General features: G+C 42.8%; 1 protein-coding gene across 1 annotated transcript; it reads right to left on the bottom strand.

Annotated features, from left to right (window-relative positions):
- Positions 1-3,164: 3,164 nt before the first annotated feature.
- On the bottom strand, positions 3,165-10,739 carry CTXN2 (cortexin 2). The gene is made up of 2 exons (XM_006135068.5): positions 10,098-10,739; positions 3,165-3,609 (listed from the first exon to the last, which is right to left on the bottom strand). The coding sequence occupies exon 2, from the start codon at positions 3,553-3,555 to the stop codon at positions 3,307-3,309; it is 249 nt and encodes an 82-aa protein (XP_006135130.1). The 5' UTR covers positions 3,556-3,609; positions 10,098-10,739; the 3' UTR covers positions 3,165-3,306.
- Positions 10,740-19,199: the final 8,460 nt, after the last annotated feature.

The raw sequence follows: 19,199 nt of genomic DNA, 5'->3' as shown, positions 1-19,199 counted from the left end.
TAACAAGACCTATGTTCCGTCCTTTTTAGATGCACTAGCATAGAGGGACTGCAGACAGCCTCTGTACTCTGGCAATCCCCAGGTGGGGTTATGGCCATATGGGGCTGTTCCTATCCAACAAAAGTTAGAACAACTAAGGCCATTCTAACTCCTGCACCATATATTTTATGTATAGCATTCAACACATTTTTAATGACATTTATCCCTCCCACCAATAGCTCTTGCTCGGCCATCTATAAATTTGATTAGAGTAGGAAAAGTGAAGTTTTGTTTCAGCAAGTGTGAACAGTTTTCTCAGACTTGGGGCAAGAAACGGCACTGCACATTGTTCTGAAAAGACTGTGGAAACACTGGATATGGTAGCAGCATGCATCTCTCATGTGGATTTAGCCAATGTGACAGCACCTCCAGGTGTCTGAGGGCAGGACTTTCATTGGCAACTGCAAAAACCATTATCTCTGTTCTCTTAGGGAATGTCTACACAGCAACATTATTTTGGAATAAATGACGTTATTCCAAAATAACAATGAGCACGTGTAGGGTATGTCTAGCCTTTATTTTGAAATAATGTCGAGCTGGAGGACTTCTTACTTTGACTCCTGTAAGCCTAGTTTCACGAGGAGTAAGGGAAGTTGAAGGAAGAGTGTTCTTCTTTCTTCAACTTCCTGCTATGTAGACAGCACCTAAAGTCGAGTTAAGCTATTTTGAATTAAGCTGTCCAATTGATGTAACTGAAGTTACATAGCTTAATTTGAATTTAGCCCTCCTATGTAGACGTACACTGTGTGACTGAAAACAAGACATGTGAGTTCTTACAGGCAACTCTCCTTGGTGCTGTGACTCTTTTGTACTGTTTAATCTTGCAAGCTAAGCTGGTACAGTACATTGGGCTGGTTCAGTTTTTGCATATGAGGTTTCCCTGGTCAGTTACTGGACTTAAATCACATTGGATGAGTAGGGAGAAATTATGATGTTCAAATCCAAAAACATTTCCCACCCATCCTTTATCCTCCCTCTTTACCATTGATATAATGTTGTGGCATGAATTCTTCCTATAAAGCAGGGCTGGGGAAAATACAGGCTGGGGTCCAGATCCAGCCTGCCAAGCCACCAGATCTGGCCCCTGCCAGGACCCTCAATAATGCCACTGCCTAGGTTTAAATCACAGTCCCTGTGTTTCTCTGCTCGGCAGGGAGGGAGAGGCATCGTACGATCTTCCCGCCCCCAGCCCAATCCTCAGCTCCAGTTAGCCAGAAACAACCGGCCAAAAAGAACTGACCTCAGCCAATCTCTCAGCTCCTATTGGCTGGAAACAGCCAGCCAATCGGAGCTGAGAGATTGGCCTGAGCGATTGGGGCAACTGCAGTGTTTCTATATCCTGAGAAATTTCCCAAATTCTGGGAATTTTTGAGTAAAATGTGTCAAAATGGGAAATTGGGAATTTTTTTGAAAATCTGTTAAGTCCTGGGAAATTTTCAATGAAATTAAAATTTCTGTTCATTTTGTCATTCCTTTGGAATAAAAATTTGCGGACGATTCAGATTTATCTAAAACTGCTCTCAATTGGTCAATAGGGTTGCCTATCAATTATTAGAACTCATTGAACTTGATGCTAAAAATTGTACAGCGGAAGGCATTTATACTAAATTCAAGGAGTCAATTTAAAAAAAAAATCCATTGAATAATATTTTGGGTGTTGCTTGTGATAGTGCAAATGTGGTGATAGGAGCAAAGAATTCCTTTTTCTCTAAACTTAGAGAGGATGTTCTAAATGTTGTTTTGCTGAGATGTATTTGCCATACATCAGCCCTGATATCAAGTTCAGCTTCTACAGTTTTGCCTGATTTCGTAGAGCAGTTTATAACAAATATCACTAACTATCCAGCACATAGCACTAAAAAGAAAGAAGAAATTGAGGAGATGGTTGAATATTTTCTCCATTTAAAGTTATCTATGTTAAAACCAAGTCAAACAAGGTGGTTAGCAGTACACCCTTGTGTAAACAGAATATTAGTGTTGTGAGATGCCCTTTTTAACTAGATACAACTTGTGTGTCGATCAAAAAAGTTCAAAAGCAAAAGAAATACATGATGCAATGTGTAATCCAGAACTTAAATCCTATCTACTATTTTTGAAATATGTTTTGGATTACATGAACAAATTCAGTGCTCTCTTTCAAAGCAAATCTCCACTCATTCATTGCATTAAACCAGAGTCAGTGAAACTTTTCAAAGTAATTGCAACAAATTACTTAAAACCACATTTCCTAAAAGGTGAATTAACAAAAGTTAATGTGTCGCATCCCTCTAATTTTATCAAAATTAATTAAATGTATACCGGTCCAGAGTGTGAGGAGTACTTAAAATGTATTGGTCCTAGTGTAGCTATGAAAAAATAATCTGGGAATTTTTCATCAGATTTGGAAAATTTTTAGCGCTGGCCTGGGAAAAGTCAGCAACACGATATTGAAACACGGGGCAGCTGGAGTTGAGAGCCACTTGGAGGGAGCAGCCTGTATTTTCAAGTGGGCTGGGGCTGCAGCGGGAAGGGAACCCCGCCTGCCTTGGGGTAAGACACTTAGGTAAACTCCTCCCAGCCAGTGCCTGCCTCTAGCACCCCAGACCTCCTGCATCCCAACTCCCTCCCCCAGATCACCATTCAAATCCTCTGCACCTCTTGCCCCAGGTAACAACTCCCTTCCAGAACCTGTACTCCTTACACTCCTACCCCAGGCCAGAATCCTCTCCTGCACCCACACTCCTGCCCTGACCCTACACCCCAATCCCCTGACCCAGGTTACAACCCCTTCTGGCACCCATACACCCTCTCAGATCGCACACCGTCTTCTGCACTCTAGTCCCTTACCCCGTGCACTCTTCTGCACCCAACCGCCGAACTAGACCCTGCACCTCCTCCACGGGAAAGTGTGGCTCTTGACCACTTACCAAAATCTTGGAGTAGCCCCCCACCAAAAATTATTGCCCACCCCTGCTATAAAGCAACAAATGATAGGTGTTTCTCAGGAGATTTTTCTGCCAGTCCTCCTCCCCACTGAATGTTTAGTGAATTGTCTCCTTAAAGTCTTTCTTTTACATCAGCTGTTTTTACTCACAATTCCACAAATGGTGAATTTGCACAATAAAAGCAGTATGAAATGCTTTCATGAGTTTGCAACAAATATTTATTTAACAAAATGGATGTCATCATCATAACTTCAAAACTTAGGTATATAGTACAAATTTATCAGTACTAGGTTTCCAAAATGAAATCAACATCAAAGGTAAGGCAGGATACTCTTTTGAGTTTTCATGCAAGAGCGTATTCAAACGTTCCTTTATCCAGCCCCTCGACTTCATCTTCCCAAGTGGAAGAAGGCATGCTACTATACGGGTCCAGTAAGATTTTGAAGCATCTAATAATAAGTAATCCCAAGAAAACACACAGAATCCCTACAAAGGCAAAGCCAGTTTTTTGCTCTAAAGTCAGTGAGAAGGCAGACACTTCGTTGACACTCATGCTGGCTGAAGCGTTGCTGCAATAGCTACTGCTCATCATTGGGTGTCACATCCTGGTGAGTCTTCAGGATTTTCACTTGTATTCCCTCTTTGCCTGTACACAAAAGTGAAGTCAGTTTGGTTACAGCCAAATGTGACACAGAGCTCTGAGCTACTACTATACCAAAAATGTTAAAAAACAAACTCCACGGGTGTCAATAGTGAAAGCACCCTTTTTTACACCCAGATCAGCCTGGAAATTCTGTCATTAGAAATTGGCAGCCCCTGAACAAAAGCTAGTTGGAGTTGCTAATCCTGACAATGACAATGAAAAACTGACAATTTACTTGCTAAAAGGGAAACTTGTGCTGGAGAGTTTGCACTGTCAGTATCTGAGTCCTTAATCTGGTGTAACACCCATGGACTTCAACCGGCATTTCATCTGACTAAAACTGGTGGATTGGGCACATGTATTTTAGCTGAGAACTAACTGCACTGAACCAAATGTAAGTATGAAAATGTCATGTTTATATAATATTGTTGGGCATTTATTTTGGGCTCCAATTCCACACAAATCCATTCATTTGCATGCCTAAAAATGCTTGTAAAATAACCTGCTGAATGTTTAAATTCTAACTCGGTATGTGTAAATGGTGCTATGTGCAAGCTGATAAGCTTGTGCAGTGGCATACTTGCTTTTCTTAATACGTGTCCCTGTGTGATTGTCACTCACTAGTTTATAAACTTTAGTAGAGTTTGGCTGGGGCCACAAACTGTTGAAATCTACATTCAGATTCACAGGCTGAGCCATGTGCCAGCTTCAAAGGGTACACAGTGGATATGTCCCCACCAAACTAAAATTAGAAATCCCTTCACCATTCGTGTATGTGGAAAGGTTAAAGGGAGAAGACAAGAATACAAATCTTATTCCTCCTTCAAAGCATCATGTATAAGCACTACACCAAGGGCTCAATCCTTCATTCTTGGCATATTAAAAACATCCACTGACTTCACTGGCAATTTGGGCAAGAGAGTGTAAGGAATAACCCTGTGTATTTTGGGCCCTTTTGCAAATTAGGTTTGTCCTTGCCTGAGTGTACTAGCCTGGGAAGGGCATGCAGGGAGCCCTTTTTCCTTTCTAGTGCACTCACACTGGGGATAGCTCATGCCGGGATTTGTGCTCCCTTTGTATAGTGGGGAGGAGGGTGGGAGGGGGCTCTTTAGCCTTTGTTTTGATCATTAAAGGCTGCAAAACGGTGTGACCAAGTGGACTAGGGAACATAGCCAAGGCCCCACCATACACACAGACTGATGCCTTGAGTCTGAGGCTGGAGAGCACCCATTCCACCGTTTTAGAAGTGTAACCTTCCATAGGCATAATGTTCCTGCCATTTTCATTCAGCTGCCACACCCTCCTCATCAGCATTGCCACAACTCAGCAGACTTCAAGGTGTCAGAGCATTATAGGTAATCTGCAAAGCAGAAAGAAATTGGACTTTTGTCCCTTTTTGGGGGAGGGGAGGGGCTTCTTTATAATGGTAAATAAAGCCAAAGGGAATTTGCTTCTCTTCATAATATTTTTCCCTTTACATCTCTTCTTTAACTTAGTCCATAATAAGAAGTAAGGGTACAACAAAAAGAAGGAAGGAAGGATAAAGTTAAAAACTCTGGGCCAGATTTTGTAGAGCTATTGACTTCCTTCAAACTAAGGATGCTAAATATCAGCTAACTGAATAGTCGAATAATCTCATGAATTCTTATCGGTTAGTCGACTATTCTATAGTCCCCCAGGGGTGGGGCTGGCAGCCACTGAGCTCCAGCCCCACTCCTGGGGAGCCCCCTGTCACCCTGTGTTGCTGCTTCTCTAGCCGAAGCAGCAACATGTGGTGCCAGGAGGGAGCTGGTCCATGAGGGGAGCCAGTTTAAAAACCAGCTCTCCTCGTCGACTGGCTGCCTGCCTCCCTGTGCTGTTGCCTCTGATACAGCAGCAGTCCCTGCCCAGAGGCGGGGAGAGGTCTGAGCTCCTGGACCCAGCACAAGCCAGAACTGAGACAGGCTGCCTAATACACGTTAAATGCAGAATTGCAGTGGGTTCAGGTCCCGGACCTGGCACAAGCTGGGACTGAGCCGGGCTGCTGGTCAGCCTGCTAAAAAATGTATGTGGGAGGGAGGAAATGTGTGTAGCCTATAGCATTAACCTATAAGCATTTTCTTATTGGTTAATTGGTTAATTGACTATACTATTACATCCCTACTTCAAACTCCACTGATTTATACCCATTGGGGATTTGGCTCTATCACCTGAGCCTGTTTTAAGGTTTGGAAAATGTTGGTTTAAGCACCATCTCTCCTCTCCCTGACTCCCAGTCCAAACCTCTGCACATTGTTCATTAGCAGCGTCATTGCTCTTACTTAGAGGCTTATTCATCACAGCTGAGCCATGAGACCTTCACTCATGTCAAGTGATGCCTTTCTCTGAGTCGTGCCATTGAAACAAATGGTACAACTTGTGGAGTGTGGTATGACTCAGTGAGTGACAAGGTGCCAACGTATGACCCATAGTCACCAAAAATAATGTCAATAACAATTGAATAATAATAATTGATATCTTTATGATGAAAAAATGTAATAGATGAAATCACTTGATGCACACATTTTCATGTGAGGCATATTTCCAGTGTTTCCAAAAGTTTTAACAGCTGCAGAGATTGGAAAGTGAAATCACAGAATTCTCAAACTGTTGCACAAATCAGTTATGTGTAACAGGCTCCAGACAGAAAAAGTTATCCTTCCAGGATCCCAAGGACACTTGGGAAATTAAAATTGAAAGGAGTATCCTGAGAAATTACTAAAGCAGGAAGACATAGTGCCAGAAAAAGTACAGTCCATAAAAGACACAAAAATCTGTGAGACAAATGATAGCCTTGACGCTGCAATTAGTTCAGCAGGAGGGAGACACGTATGGCTGTGTGAAGCACATAGAAATCAGTGGTCTGTGCTGAATTTCCCAGAGCCTTATATCAAGACTAAACTCCCAATCTTGCAGTCGGGCTAAATTTTCTCCCATTGGAATAAATGGAAGTTTTCCCTAAGAAATGAGCGCAGAAGGAGGTAAGACGTGCAGAAGATAAGATACAGCTTACAAACCAAACCTGGAAGGAACGCTATTTATTTTCATGAGCTGGAATGATCACATACTTCAGGAATGAAGAAGAGACATGTAAGACCTGTGTTAAATCACCAATCTGAGTGTTATTCCCTGAAACCTATGGCTTAATTAATCAGGTTAGATCAATATTTGGGCTGATTTCTCATGCAGACTAGGAAACAAGCATTGCTATTGGTCCTTGCATGCTTGCTTTACTAAACATTTGTTATTAGCCCACCCTGATATTATTGTATTTATTATTTGGTTCATCACTGGCAATTATGGCTTCAAATCTTCAGGCTAAAGAACAGAATTCTTGGTCCCAACCTGTGACAGTGGGGTGCAGTGGCTCTGAGGATGTCATTGGCTATATGGAGGAATAGTATACATTTCTTGTGAATTGGGCTTTGGGCCCCTCAATCCATGTTGTGTCTCTTTGCTGATCTCTGAGCTCTTCTCCCCATCCTGAGCAGAAGTGATGCAGTATTTCCACTGCCCACAGATCGGAGTGGAGAATTTGGCCCTAAATATGTACCATATAAAGGTAATATTTTACTTGTTTGGGATATGTTACATTATACATCTGCTTACAGATTAGCTACTGATGACTGCAGCCAACAGTTATGCATACGTAATGCCATCTGCTCAAATAGGTCTAAAATCATGAGCAAAAAGACCGTAACTGCTAAAAGGTCCTAATCTCACAAAGTAGGTAACCACTAAATCAGAGATTGGGGATTGTATTATAGGAACTAGAATTTGTAGGCTGTGTCTACACTGAGCCACTTATTCTGGAAAATCAGCCGCTTTTCCGGAATAAGCTGCGAGCTGTCTACACTGGCCCTTGAATTTCCAGAAAAGCAACGACGCTCTACTGTACAAAATCAGCCGCTATTCCGGAAAAACTATTCTGCTCCCGCTTGGGCATAAGTCCTTATTCCAGAACACTGTTCTGGAAAAGGGCCAGTGTAGACAGCGCAGTAGTCTTTTCCGGAAAAAAGCCCCGATCGCGAAAATGGCAATCGGGGCTCTTTTCCAGAAAAGCACGTCTACATTGGCCACAGACGCTTTTCCGGAAAAAGGGCTTTTCCGGAAAAGCAGCCTGCCAATGTAGACGCTCCTTTTCCGGAAAAACTGAAAACGGAATAGTATTCCATTTTAAGCATTTCTGGAAATTCATGCCAGTGTAGACACAGCCGTAGGGTCTATTTGTCAGGGGTTGCCACCAAACCTATCTCTATTGGTCCAGGTTTTAGTTGGTGTCCATGTAGTTTCACTCAACCACCTCTCAAAATCTCTCTAGATTCGGAGAGGCAAGGACTTCTGAATGGTCTGCTATAGTGGAAAAGGCCATTTGATGCCTCTTCAAGACCAGAAAAGGGGCTACTAAGAGCAAGGGGGAAGCAGAAGTGGTACAAATGTCTCATCCCAAAAGGCAGAAAAGGTAAGCAGAGGGTGAGGAAAAAGCTGGAGATTGCTGGACTAATGGTTCTAAAGAAGTCAAAAGAGAGTAGCGAGTACTATATAGAAGCTAGATGAATAGATACGTTGGAGTGCCTACATTTATTGTAACAGCATCTAACCATATTCATCAAATGTTTGTGGACCTGGACTGATATTTAAAGTTCCATTAGGCTCCAATCCTGATTATGGGCGGTTTGAGGGTTTCAATATGAACTTTTTGTGCAACCCTAGTTACCACTCTCACATTTCCAGACTTTAGAAAAAGAAAATGTCAACAGTAATTCCAGACATTCTTGGGAAAGGGTCTGAGAAGTATGACCACAGCCTTCATAGGTTGCTGATAACAATACTTCCTCAAGAATCTTCCTTTATCCTCAGGTTTTGTTGTAAAGATCACTGTGTAAGGGCCCAATCTTGTGAGGTGCTGAGTATACTAAAGTCCTACTGGAGTCCTCAGGAGTTGAGAGGACTCAGATCCTTGAATGATCAAGCTCTAGTTGACTGAAAATTCACATTACCCTATTCCAACCCATGTTAAAAAACTAATTGTTCATAATAAGTTTCAGGTGACCCAGTAAATCATGGTTTTCACATAATAGGAATAAAAAGTCGTTCCTGCTCTCATGGTACTCGTATGGTTATCATTCAGGAAGTCATGGAGATTGCACGGCTGAAGCAGTGAAGTAGTGGCCCAGTCATTCTTCAAATGGCCTGGATTCCAGATGAATACTTGTAAGAATTCTTAAAGTCATTTAGGTGCCTAAAGATGCTGAAAGATACTGAATGGGATTTTCATTAGCTCTTAGATACCTATATGCATCTTTATATATCAACATATCTTTCAAAACCTGGTTCTGGAGGAGTGGCACCTCAGAGTGGTACAACTGCTGTAGCAGGAATTTGAAGAAGATAGTGGAGGGAGAGGATTAGTGGCAGGTACATCTCAAAAAGTTCTTTCTCGTTTCCATGATTTAGGAAGTTTATCCGAACCATCTGAGATAACAACACTGGTCTGAAGGGCTCTGTGAGTGAAGAGCTACACTCATTTCAGTTAATATGCACACTGCATTCCTAAATCACTGTACGGAAGTCAGCCTCTTCTTCCCACCCTATACAGCTAGCAGGTCACAGTCCCAAACCTGGCATTCAAGAGAGTATTATGCAGGGGGCCCAGTGCCAGGCTACCCAGCCCTCTTTGGTAACACAAGGGTATAATTAGCCATTCTGAGAATTTAGTAAGATGTGGTGTGGCCTGCAGTATGTAATCACAGGGCGTACTGCACCTTCTTGGAGCAGAAGTAAATTCCATTCCACGCTGCAATCCCCTTTACCACCTCCACCTCTCAAATAGACAACGGATTGTAAAGACAGGATATGATTCCTAGTAAATTCACAGTACCTAAAACATCCATTTGGTGGTAGATCTTTTGCTCTGTAATGCACTGTTTATTCTTATGAGATAGGGATGTCTGGATAAGTGAGAAACAGAATAGGGGGGAAAACCCCAAGATTCGGTGTCAATGTAGTATATTTGTACCATAATGTATGGAGTATATGCAAGGCAACTGTTGATACACAGTTATACCTACAGCTTTTACTTCTGTGTGGCAGCCTTTTGCACCTGGATATTTATGTGTTTACACAAACATAGAATTCACTCTATATTTTACATCAAATGTCAAGGAGTGGTATTGAAACCTCCCTCCCCTTCCCCCCAATTTCTGCTAAAAACTGCCTGTTTTGTCTTACCCTAAGACAGGCTTCCTCGGAGAATATCCCTTAGCTGGCCATAATACCGGCATTATATGCATTATTTAAAGCAAATCTACAGCACAGGTAGAAAATCAATACAACAGCATAGCAAGCTCAATATATCCTGCAGAATTATAAGACAACACCAGCCAAAGATGTGCCCCCCCCCCCCCGTTCCTTGTTTTGTAACTAGGTAGAGAAGAAGTAGCCTTATTGAATGAAAACCTCGCAATACAGACCCCGTTCTTCCGTATCCCTTGTCCCCATGCTGGTGAACTGCACAAGTTGCAGTGGCTCACTGGGTAGCGGTTGAGCCGATCCTCCCTTGTGGTCATAAACCAAGTGAGGCTCTGCGAGCTACACATCCCCAATAGCCCCCTCCAGGGGCGCTAGCGGTCATCTGTGGGCGTTTCTTCAGAGGGATGGACGCATGGCTCGGGGACTTCTCTCAAAGCACTTGGGTTAAGATGCGGATGGAAATTCTCAAACCGATTTAAAAAAAAGTAAAGAAAAAGAAAAAGCCTTTTCGGATAATTCAGCCCTGCTTCCCTCCAAACCCCCTTTGTATCTACTGTACTGAAGACGTATGGAAACTTCCTGCAAAATACTACGTGAGAGGCATCAGCAAATCTTTGCTGCACTCCCAGACAGGCGCTGCTGCAGCAACAGCGGCTGCCCAGCGCTTCCTCAGCTCGCCGAAGCCTGCAGCTACCTTCCCTCCTGAAACACAAGGTCCTGCTAACATGGCATCTAGGCACCGCACAGCGCCTCTGTTAGGGTGTCAGAGGGTCCTTATCTTGAAAGCAACAATGTCACAGAGAAGGCTGTTCTCAAGCCCGGCTTTCAAGCAGAGCAAGTGAAGGGGGCGGGGTGTTGAAATGACCTAGGTGTTTTGTGACTATTGGCATTAAATTGCATATTTCCAGAACAATGCAGGGCTCTGTCCTTTCAGTCTGTGTGGGACAGCTGTATTGTCTGTTAATTGAGCCCTCCGATGCTGTTTGTTTAAGTAATATTTTATTTTATTTATCAAGGGAAAGGTGCATCCCCATAGCTGTATCAATCCTCCTGATTCAGAGACAGAGTTAGCTGCTGCCCAATATCCAGACCTGTGAACTAACTGTCAAGCAATTTCTGAGGCAGCTGGTTTATAATCAGGGCATTGCTAAAATCCTAGCGGCATCAGTCCTGGATCTCCTGAGTGAGGGGGTATTAGCTATGGGGAGCACTGTTACTACTTTTGATCTCAACTACCATCTAGTCATTAATGAGAAAGCAAGAGTCATGTTAAATACCCCAGGCCCAAATCCAGCTCTTCTACAAGCAACTGGTGTGGTGTAAATGAGCAAGGTTTAGCCCATAACAGTCAACTGGTTTGTGTAAGGTATTTTATTTTGTATCTGTCTCCTGCATTGCCAGCATCCCTCCTCCCAGCAATTTTATAATAAATAATGATTAACAGTAATCATGCCCAGGAGCAGTTATTAGTGTTGAAGCCTATTTATCAAGTTTGTATCTAATTAGCATAAATCTATGTAAATATTAATTTAAAAAAAATAAGAATTCCACTTACCATATTAGAAGGTAGTATTAACATGCAGCTACCAGATGAAGAATTGTTTTTAAGTTGGATACATATATCAAATTAAAAAACCTGTTCAAGCACATTTTAACTGATCATTCCATTTCTGTGCATTCCAGCAGCTAGCACTCCTATTGGAAATGCAGTGGATTTCAGTGGCACAGGACAGGTATAAAAGTAAGTATCAAGGCTGACAAAGTTTGTAATACAGTGGCAAGTTGTACACCTTAGGAATGTGCTAAAGCATAAGGCTAAAGGCTAGAGACAGGACAAGTCCTGATATAAATACCTATCTTGAAAGGGTTTTTTATTGCTTCAATAAAATAGTTTAAATATTTTTAAATAAATATGATAAATATTATTTGTAAAGTTATTTTCTGGAGAAATAGGGGGAAGGATTTTTTCCTGATGGATCTTAATATATTTATATAGTCATCTCTTTTTTCCTTGTTTGCATAGTACCAAGCACAACAAAGTCATAAGTCTTTGGGCACTTTCCTAATAGAAATGTTTACTACTACCACTTCTACCACAACAAACCTGTGTCATTGCTCTCCTTTAATGGATCTTTATGATCACATCATAAATTATGTTTATTACTGAAATTGTTACATATATAAAGTTAATTTTAAAAGAGATTTTTATATGTAAAGACACTTAGCTCCTTTAAAATGGTAATATGACTCAAATGGATGGCATTACCTGGCTAGGAATCGGGGGGCAGGGCATGCCTGAGCCACTGGAGATAGCCTCTATATGGATAGCTCCTGCCTCCTGCAGAGCCTTCAAGATCTATATTGTTCTAGCTGTGGAAGTGCAGTTCATTCACCCCTGCCTCCTCTTGGAATGATTTGGGGAAATCCTCGTGCTGTTTTCCTCTTATTCGAATAGATGCTGAAATGAATCATTTAAAATGATAGTAATTATGCTCTTCAAATGTATACTATTGCAGGCTTGAGTAGCTTGATCTCCTGCAACTGGTTCTTGAAACTGGTTCTTGTGGTTCTATTTCAAACACTTCCCTCCCTGCATTTTTATTTGTTTGACTTCCATTTTTCATGGACACCAAACTGGAGAAGCAGTGAGTAGCCAGCAGCGGAGAATGAGAGAGCTGCTGGTTGTCAGTATGCATATGTCTACACAGTAGGGCTACAGTCGAATTAAACTACGCAACTTCAGCTACATCAATTGCGTAGCTTAAGTCGAAATAGCTTAACTTGGCTTTAAGTGCTGTTTACACTGCAAGAAGTTGAAGGAAAAACACTTCCTTCAACTTCCCTTACTCCTCGTGAAATGAGGGTTACTATGAGTTGGAGAAGAAGTCTTCCAGCTTGACATTATTTTGAAATAAAGACTTGCAGTGTAGATGCGCACTATATTATTTCAGAATAATGTCAATTGTTCTAAAATAGTGCTGCTGTATAGATGTACACTAGTAGGTCTGGTTTTTAAGACTCTCTGTACAGTCTAAGGTGTTGTACTTCAGAATGGAAAAACAATGAATGATGAAAAGAAATGAAACCATCATTCCCCCCTGTGGTGAATTCTTGGAAGGCAAACTAGTTAACTCTGTGAGTGTCCTAGATACTTCAACATATAGAACTTTCATCACTCCCTCATTTTCCATTTTTCATCAGGATTAATTTCTATGGAATTCAGCAATGGACTCCCCATTGACTTCATTTAGAGTTTGCACTGATTTGACCTTAGATTGCTTTCCAAAAGAGGATTAAGGGTATCTTGAAAATGCATCCCTTGAATAGGAATTGAGATTTTATAGTCATCTAGTAATTTCATATTTTTGATCTTTACAAATTTCATTAGACAAAATTAAGGCTGGTTAGGTGGTACAAGGCAAGTGGGGTGAGCATGAGTGGCAGGCTATATGCTGTCACTGTTTATTTTCAGACTTTTTAATGTTTAGGGCAGGAGTTCTCAAACTTGATTGCATTGTGACTCCCTCTGAGAACAAAAAATACTTCACGACCCCAGGATGGGGGAACTGAAGCCTGAGCCCCACTGCCCTGGGTGAGGTGCAGGCCTGGACTTAGGGCAAGGTGAACAAGGCGGTTGCCTTGGGCCTCGTGACTTCAGGGTCCTGTGCTGACTGCCCTCCCAGCTAGTGCCCATCCAGGGAATGAGTCCACTATTCTGACTTTTTTGCGGAAGAGCAGACGCGCTCTTTCAGAAGCCCTGTCTTCCTCATTTCACAAGGAAGAAGGGCTCTTCTGAAAGAGGAGGTTTTTCTGAAATTTGGCCCAGTATGGATGGGTCAAATTTCTGAAAAGCCTCTTCTGAAAAACAATCGGAAAAAGTTACGCAAATTGCAGAAAAGTGGCAGTCTACATGTAGCCTTAGGCTCCCATCCTAGAGTTTTCAGCAAATCTATAGGAGGTGTGTGATATATGAGTGGGAGTGGAAAATGGAAGAGAATGAATAGGTTGATGGAGAAATACTTTTATCTATCTGAAATGCTAAATTATGTATATCTAGTAATTGTTCATGTTTAATTTTTTTAACAATGTTATACCACTCTACCTCACCCGGTTCCTCTCTGTGCCTCTCTTAATTCCCTTCACTTCTCCTCCATGCCCTTCAGGACACTGTACACCAAAATCTCAGATGATCCATTTCTGAGTAAGAAGTATAAGACAACAATGTTTTGGACACAGGAAAATTAATCAGGAATAGAATGAAAAAAAAAAAAAGATGTTCTAGATTTCAGGGCCCCTATCCAGCAAAGCACTTAGCCACATACGTAATTATACACATATGAGTAGTCAAATTGGTCTCAGTGAGACTTGTCATGTCTTAAACATTTTGCACGTTTTGCTGGAATGGGGCCTTGTGTGAAAATAATTTTTAAAACACCAGCAAACGGGGAGATCTTCCCCAACAACAAACCATACACATTCCACTCCTCCACTCCTACCCAAAAAAAAGCCTGAGGCCTGGTCTGTGCAAAGAATTTGCTTTGGATTAGCTGTCTCCTGGGATGTGAAAAATCCACTCCTCTGAGGCTACGTCCACATTGCCGTTTTTGCTAGCCGTGAGTATGCAAATGAGTTGCAGATTAGCATATCACCATGCCTCATTTGCATAATTTATGCAAGGCATTTTTGAGCAAAGGGCTTTTTCGGAAAAAAAGTAGTGTGGACATTTTCTTTTTGTGCAAAAAACCCTTTTCCCGCCAGATCCTTATGCTCCAAAAAAGGAGGTTTACCGATCTGTCAGGAAAAGAGTTTTTTTAATAGGGTGCAATGGAGTTGCGGGAAGATCATAGTCCTTCTTACCTTAGACTATCCAAACTTGTCTACACTACAAACTTTGGTATACACACAACATTATTCCTTCAGACGGGTAGGCGAGTTAGTCTGTACATGATAAACTTAAAAAACAACAAATAGTCTGGTAGCATTTTAAAGACTAACAAAACATGTAGATGGTATCACGAGCTTTCGTGGACACAGCCCATTTCTTTGTTGTTTTTTAAGTTTAACATTATTCCTGTATAGGAAAAGGAATTAGCTACACTGTGCATCAGTGTTATGGATTGTACTGATATATCTGTAAAAAATCACGTTTCTAACTAATATAGTTATACCAGTGCAAAATCTGTATATAGACCAGGCCAAAGGCATAACTGTCAAATCTGATGGCATGGTGCAGGAAAGATAGTAGAGCCAGTACAGCTCTCTCAACATGTGTACAAAGGTCTAAACCTCTATGTAGGAAGTATGCAAGAATCTTAGCTCCTACTAGAGCATATGGGCTAAAAAGCAGCAGAGGAATCTTCCTTTAGCCACGTTAAATCAATACACTAGGTTTGAGGTATAAACTCCCTTTTCCTGAACATTTGTTTAGATTACCCTGTGCAAAGCCTCAGGTTTCTATACTTGGTCCAATAATATAAAGGCGTGAATTACTCCCTTTCATCTCAGTGCAATGATAGCTCTAAAACATATTGACAACAATTTATAGACAACATTAATCAGTTCATTACTCATCATTATAGCAAAAACATCCAGCAACTGTGCAGCTTTTAGTAAAGCTTGAATAGCATGTTATCATTCACCCTAGGCAGAATGCACTCAGCCACACCTACCTAATTTTAGGCTTATGATGAGCCTGATGTACACTTAAAATGTAGGCCATCATAGCTATTGTGCTCAGGGGCATGAAATATCCACAACCCAAGCACTGTAGCTATGCCAGCTTAACCCCTGGAGCAGAAGCAACTAGGTTGAAGGCAGAATGCTTCTGTTGCACTAGCTACCATTGCTCAAGGAGGTTGTGTTCCTACAACAATGGGGGAAAAACCCTTCTGCCACTGTTGCCTGTCTACACTAAGGGGTTATGTGGACACAGCTACAGCTCCATAGCTATACTGGAGTAGTCCCTATAGTGTAGACATAGCTGGAACCTAGGCTTTTTAGTATCTCTCTTACATTTTCAGGATTTCCTCCAAAATCTCCATAATATTGTCAAGGCTGGTGGCGTCATAGCCATGATAATACAGGCCAAAAGAGAAGCCCACAAAGGAGGTAGATCTTGAGCTCTAGAATGGTCTAAAACAGTGGTCCCCAACGTGGTGCCCGCGGGCGCCATGGCGCCCACTGGGCCATTTCTGTGCTCCCGCCGAGTGATCGGGACCGGCCCTGCCCCTGGGCGCGTGGCACATGGACGCTGCCGGTTCCTGGGCGTGCGGTGTATGGGCATCCCCGCCTCTGGGCGCGTAGCACAGGAGTGGCGCCGGCCCTGGGCATGCAGCGCATGGGCTGTTCTGGCCCTGGTCGTGCGGTGTATGAGTGGCCCCGCCTTGGGCGCGCGGCACAGGATCGGCGCCGGCCCCGGGAGTACGGCACATGGGTGGCACCGGCACTGGGCATGTGGCGTATGGGTGGTCCCACCCCCAGGTGCCCAGTGCATGAGTGGCCCCGCCCCCGGGCGCCTGGCAGCCCCGAAAGGTTGGGGACCACTGGTCTAAAATAATTCGCCATAGGGCATATAATATTCTCCCTCATTTAAAAGATACTGAGATATCAGATTGATAGTTGCTTTTTAAATTTCTAAGTTAAATCCAAAATCATTTAATGTTAATATTTTTCAAATGATATGGGGAAAGTAGGATTAAATGGATTGGGAAAGGGAGTCAAATCAGCCTATGCTGAAAGGAATATCTTTCAGTTTGAAAGCTGATATGTACCTATTGCCAGTGTGAGACTGGATTGGGTCTTTTGGTTATAGATCTTTGGGGTATTGACTGTATCTTCTTATATGTCTGGAAAATGCTGTGCAGAGTTTTATTATGTAGATTTAATAATGTCCATCCAGAAGCTTTGAATATCCTCAAAAAATTAAACTTTCAATAACAATAAGAACCATCCAGCAGCATAAATACCAGTGAGTGAGATAAACAGCACTCTATCTTCATGTGTAGCAAGTGATAATGCTAACCATAGAAAAATATAGAGAAGAGCCTGGAGAAAAATACACTTTCTGTTGTCTATGAGCTTAGAGCAGATAGTTTGGTGGTAGTGTCACAATTAGACATGGAGAAATCCATTCTTGCATTGAGGCCACTGAAAGGCCCCTTTGGGGAATACATGTGAAATAGGGTCCCTCACACAACAACAAAGTTAGTACAGTATAGCTGGTTCTTTGCTATCCTCATCAGGAATCCTCACCTCAAGAGATTTGCAAGGAAAGTGGTGAGGGTGTTCTTTTGCCAGGGCCATTTCTTTTAGAATTACTCATAGGGAAATAGTTGCTACCAGGGCAAAAACTAAGGAAGCCTTTGGGGATGATGTGACCTGTATAAGGATGTGGTGGCATGTGTGGAAGTCAAAAGCATTGCTTGGAAGCCCTGTAAGTGGGGAGATACGTTATCCCTGTGCTGTGCATAGCACCAATGGTGGGATGAATTTGGTCCACAGAGTTGAGAAACCAAACAGTGGTACAGATATGTGGAACCTCCCTAAGGCTGGAGATAAGTTAGTGGAAAAAAGCACAATTAAAAGTACAGGACAAAGCTTATTTTTAAGAGGCTATGTATGACCTCCAGGATGTTGTTTGTTGTATAGACTTACCCATAGGGCCGGCTTTAGGCTGATTCGACTGATTCCCCTGAATCGGACCCTGCGCCTAAGAGGGCCACATGCCCTAAAGCTGGAAGTCTGCTGGCGTGCCAGGCACGCTGCAGGAGGGGGTGCCAGCCCCGGAGAAGGAGGGTGGCGGCTTCCCTGCGTTGCCGGAGGGGTGAGTTGAGCGCAGGGGTTTCCCTGCGCTGCGGGAGGGGGGGTTGGCCCTGGGGTTTGGTGGGAAGGCGAGACATGACTCTGCTCTGTAGCTGGGAATTTAAAGAGGCTGTGACTCTTTTTTTATGTGCGGTGGTTTTTTTTGTGTTTTGTTTTGTTTTTCACTCAACAAAAAAATCCTGGCTGCCGGGGCCCTGTCAAAACTGTTCGAATTGGGCCCCGCACTTCCTAAAGCCGGCCCTGCTTATCCATTTGTATTTGGTTTATGGTCTTTTACTGACAATTGTTTTGAAAGCTAGGTGGATAATTTTGGAGGGAGGGAGAAACATTTCAGACTGAATGATAGCTATTGGACAGTTAGGCTGTGTCTAGATTGCATCCCTTTTTCATAAAAGGGATGCAAATTAGACATATCGCAATTGCAAATGAAGCGGGGCTTTAAATCTCCCCTGCTTCATTAGCATAAAAATGGCTGCCGCTTTTTTCTGGCTTGGAGCTTTGCCGGAAAAAAGCGCCAGTCTAGACGCAGATCTTTCGGAAAATAAAGCCTTTTCCGAAAGATCCCTTATCCCTCATTTTTAAGAGGCTATGACCTGCAGGATGTTATTTGTTGTATAGACTTACCCACAGGGCCGGCTTTAGGCTGATTCGACTGATTCCCCTGATTCCTCATTTAAGAGGGATAAGGGATCTTTCGGAAAAGGCTTTATTTTCTGAAAGATCCGCGTCTAGACTGGCGCTTTTTTCTGGCAAAGCTCCGAGCCGGAAAAAAGCGGCAGCCATTTTTATGCTAATGAAGCAGGGGAGATTTAAATCCCTGCTTCATTTGCAATTGCGATATGTCTAATTTGCATCCCTTTTACGAAAAAGGGATGCAGTCTAGACACAGCCTTAGTGCTGAGTGCAGATAGTTTTGGTGTAATCCTAGGTACATTTAATGGAACAATTAAGTGGTGAAAACCAATTATGTTTTTTGGCGGTGAAGTGGTATCAGTGTCAAGTGACTGAAAATATAGCAATGGGAGTTTTGGGGGTCGGCTTGTAAGAACATAAGAGGCTATCATCCTATCCCAATATCCTGTCTTCCAACAGTGGCCAGTGCCAGGTGCCCCAGAGGGAATGAACAGAACAGGCAATCATCAAGTGACCCCTCTCCAGCTTCCACCCATTCCCAGCTTCCACAGAGGCTAGGGACACAATCCCTGCCCATCCTGGCTAACAGCTTCGTGAATTTATCAAGCTATTTGTTGAACCCTGTTATAGTTTTGGACTTAAGAACCGAGGAGAGAGCGGGGGTTATTGGCTATTTCAAGGTGGGACTGTTTTTTGGGGGCTCTAGGTGAGGCTGGGGGCGTTGCTGAACATTTATGGCTGCAGAGAGGATTTTTTGGGCGGAAAGGGTCTCGGGGTAGTTAGAATTGGCAGCAGGTCCGCGGGGGGGACGGGACAGGGCGGGCGTATGCGGGAAGAGCGCTGGGAAATGTCTTGTGGGAAGGGGTACT

The sequence above is a fragment of the Pelodiscus sinensis genome, chromosome 14 (genome assembly GCF_052426305.1).
Source record: "Pelodiscus sinensis isolate ZL-2025 chromosome 14, ASM5242630v1, whole genome shotgun sequence".
Lineage (NCBI taxonomy): Eukaryota > Metazoa > Chordata > Testudines > Trionychidae > Pelodiscus > Pelodiscus sinensis.
This window is presented reverse-complemented; position numbering and strand designations above follow the sequence as displayed.

Bases quoted from the DNA above. Each gene is read 5' to 3' on its own strand.
- CTXN2 (XM_006135068.5), bottom strand. From the start codon at position 3,555: ATGATGAGCAGTAGCTATTGCAGCAACGCTTCAGCCAGCATGAGTGTC.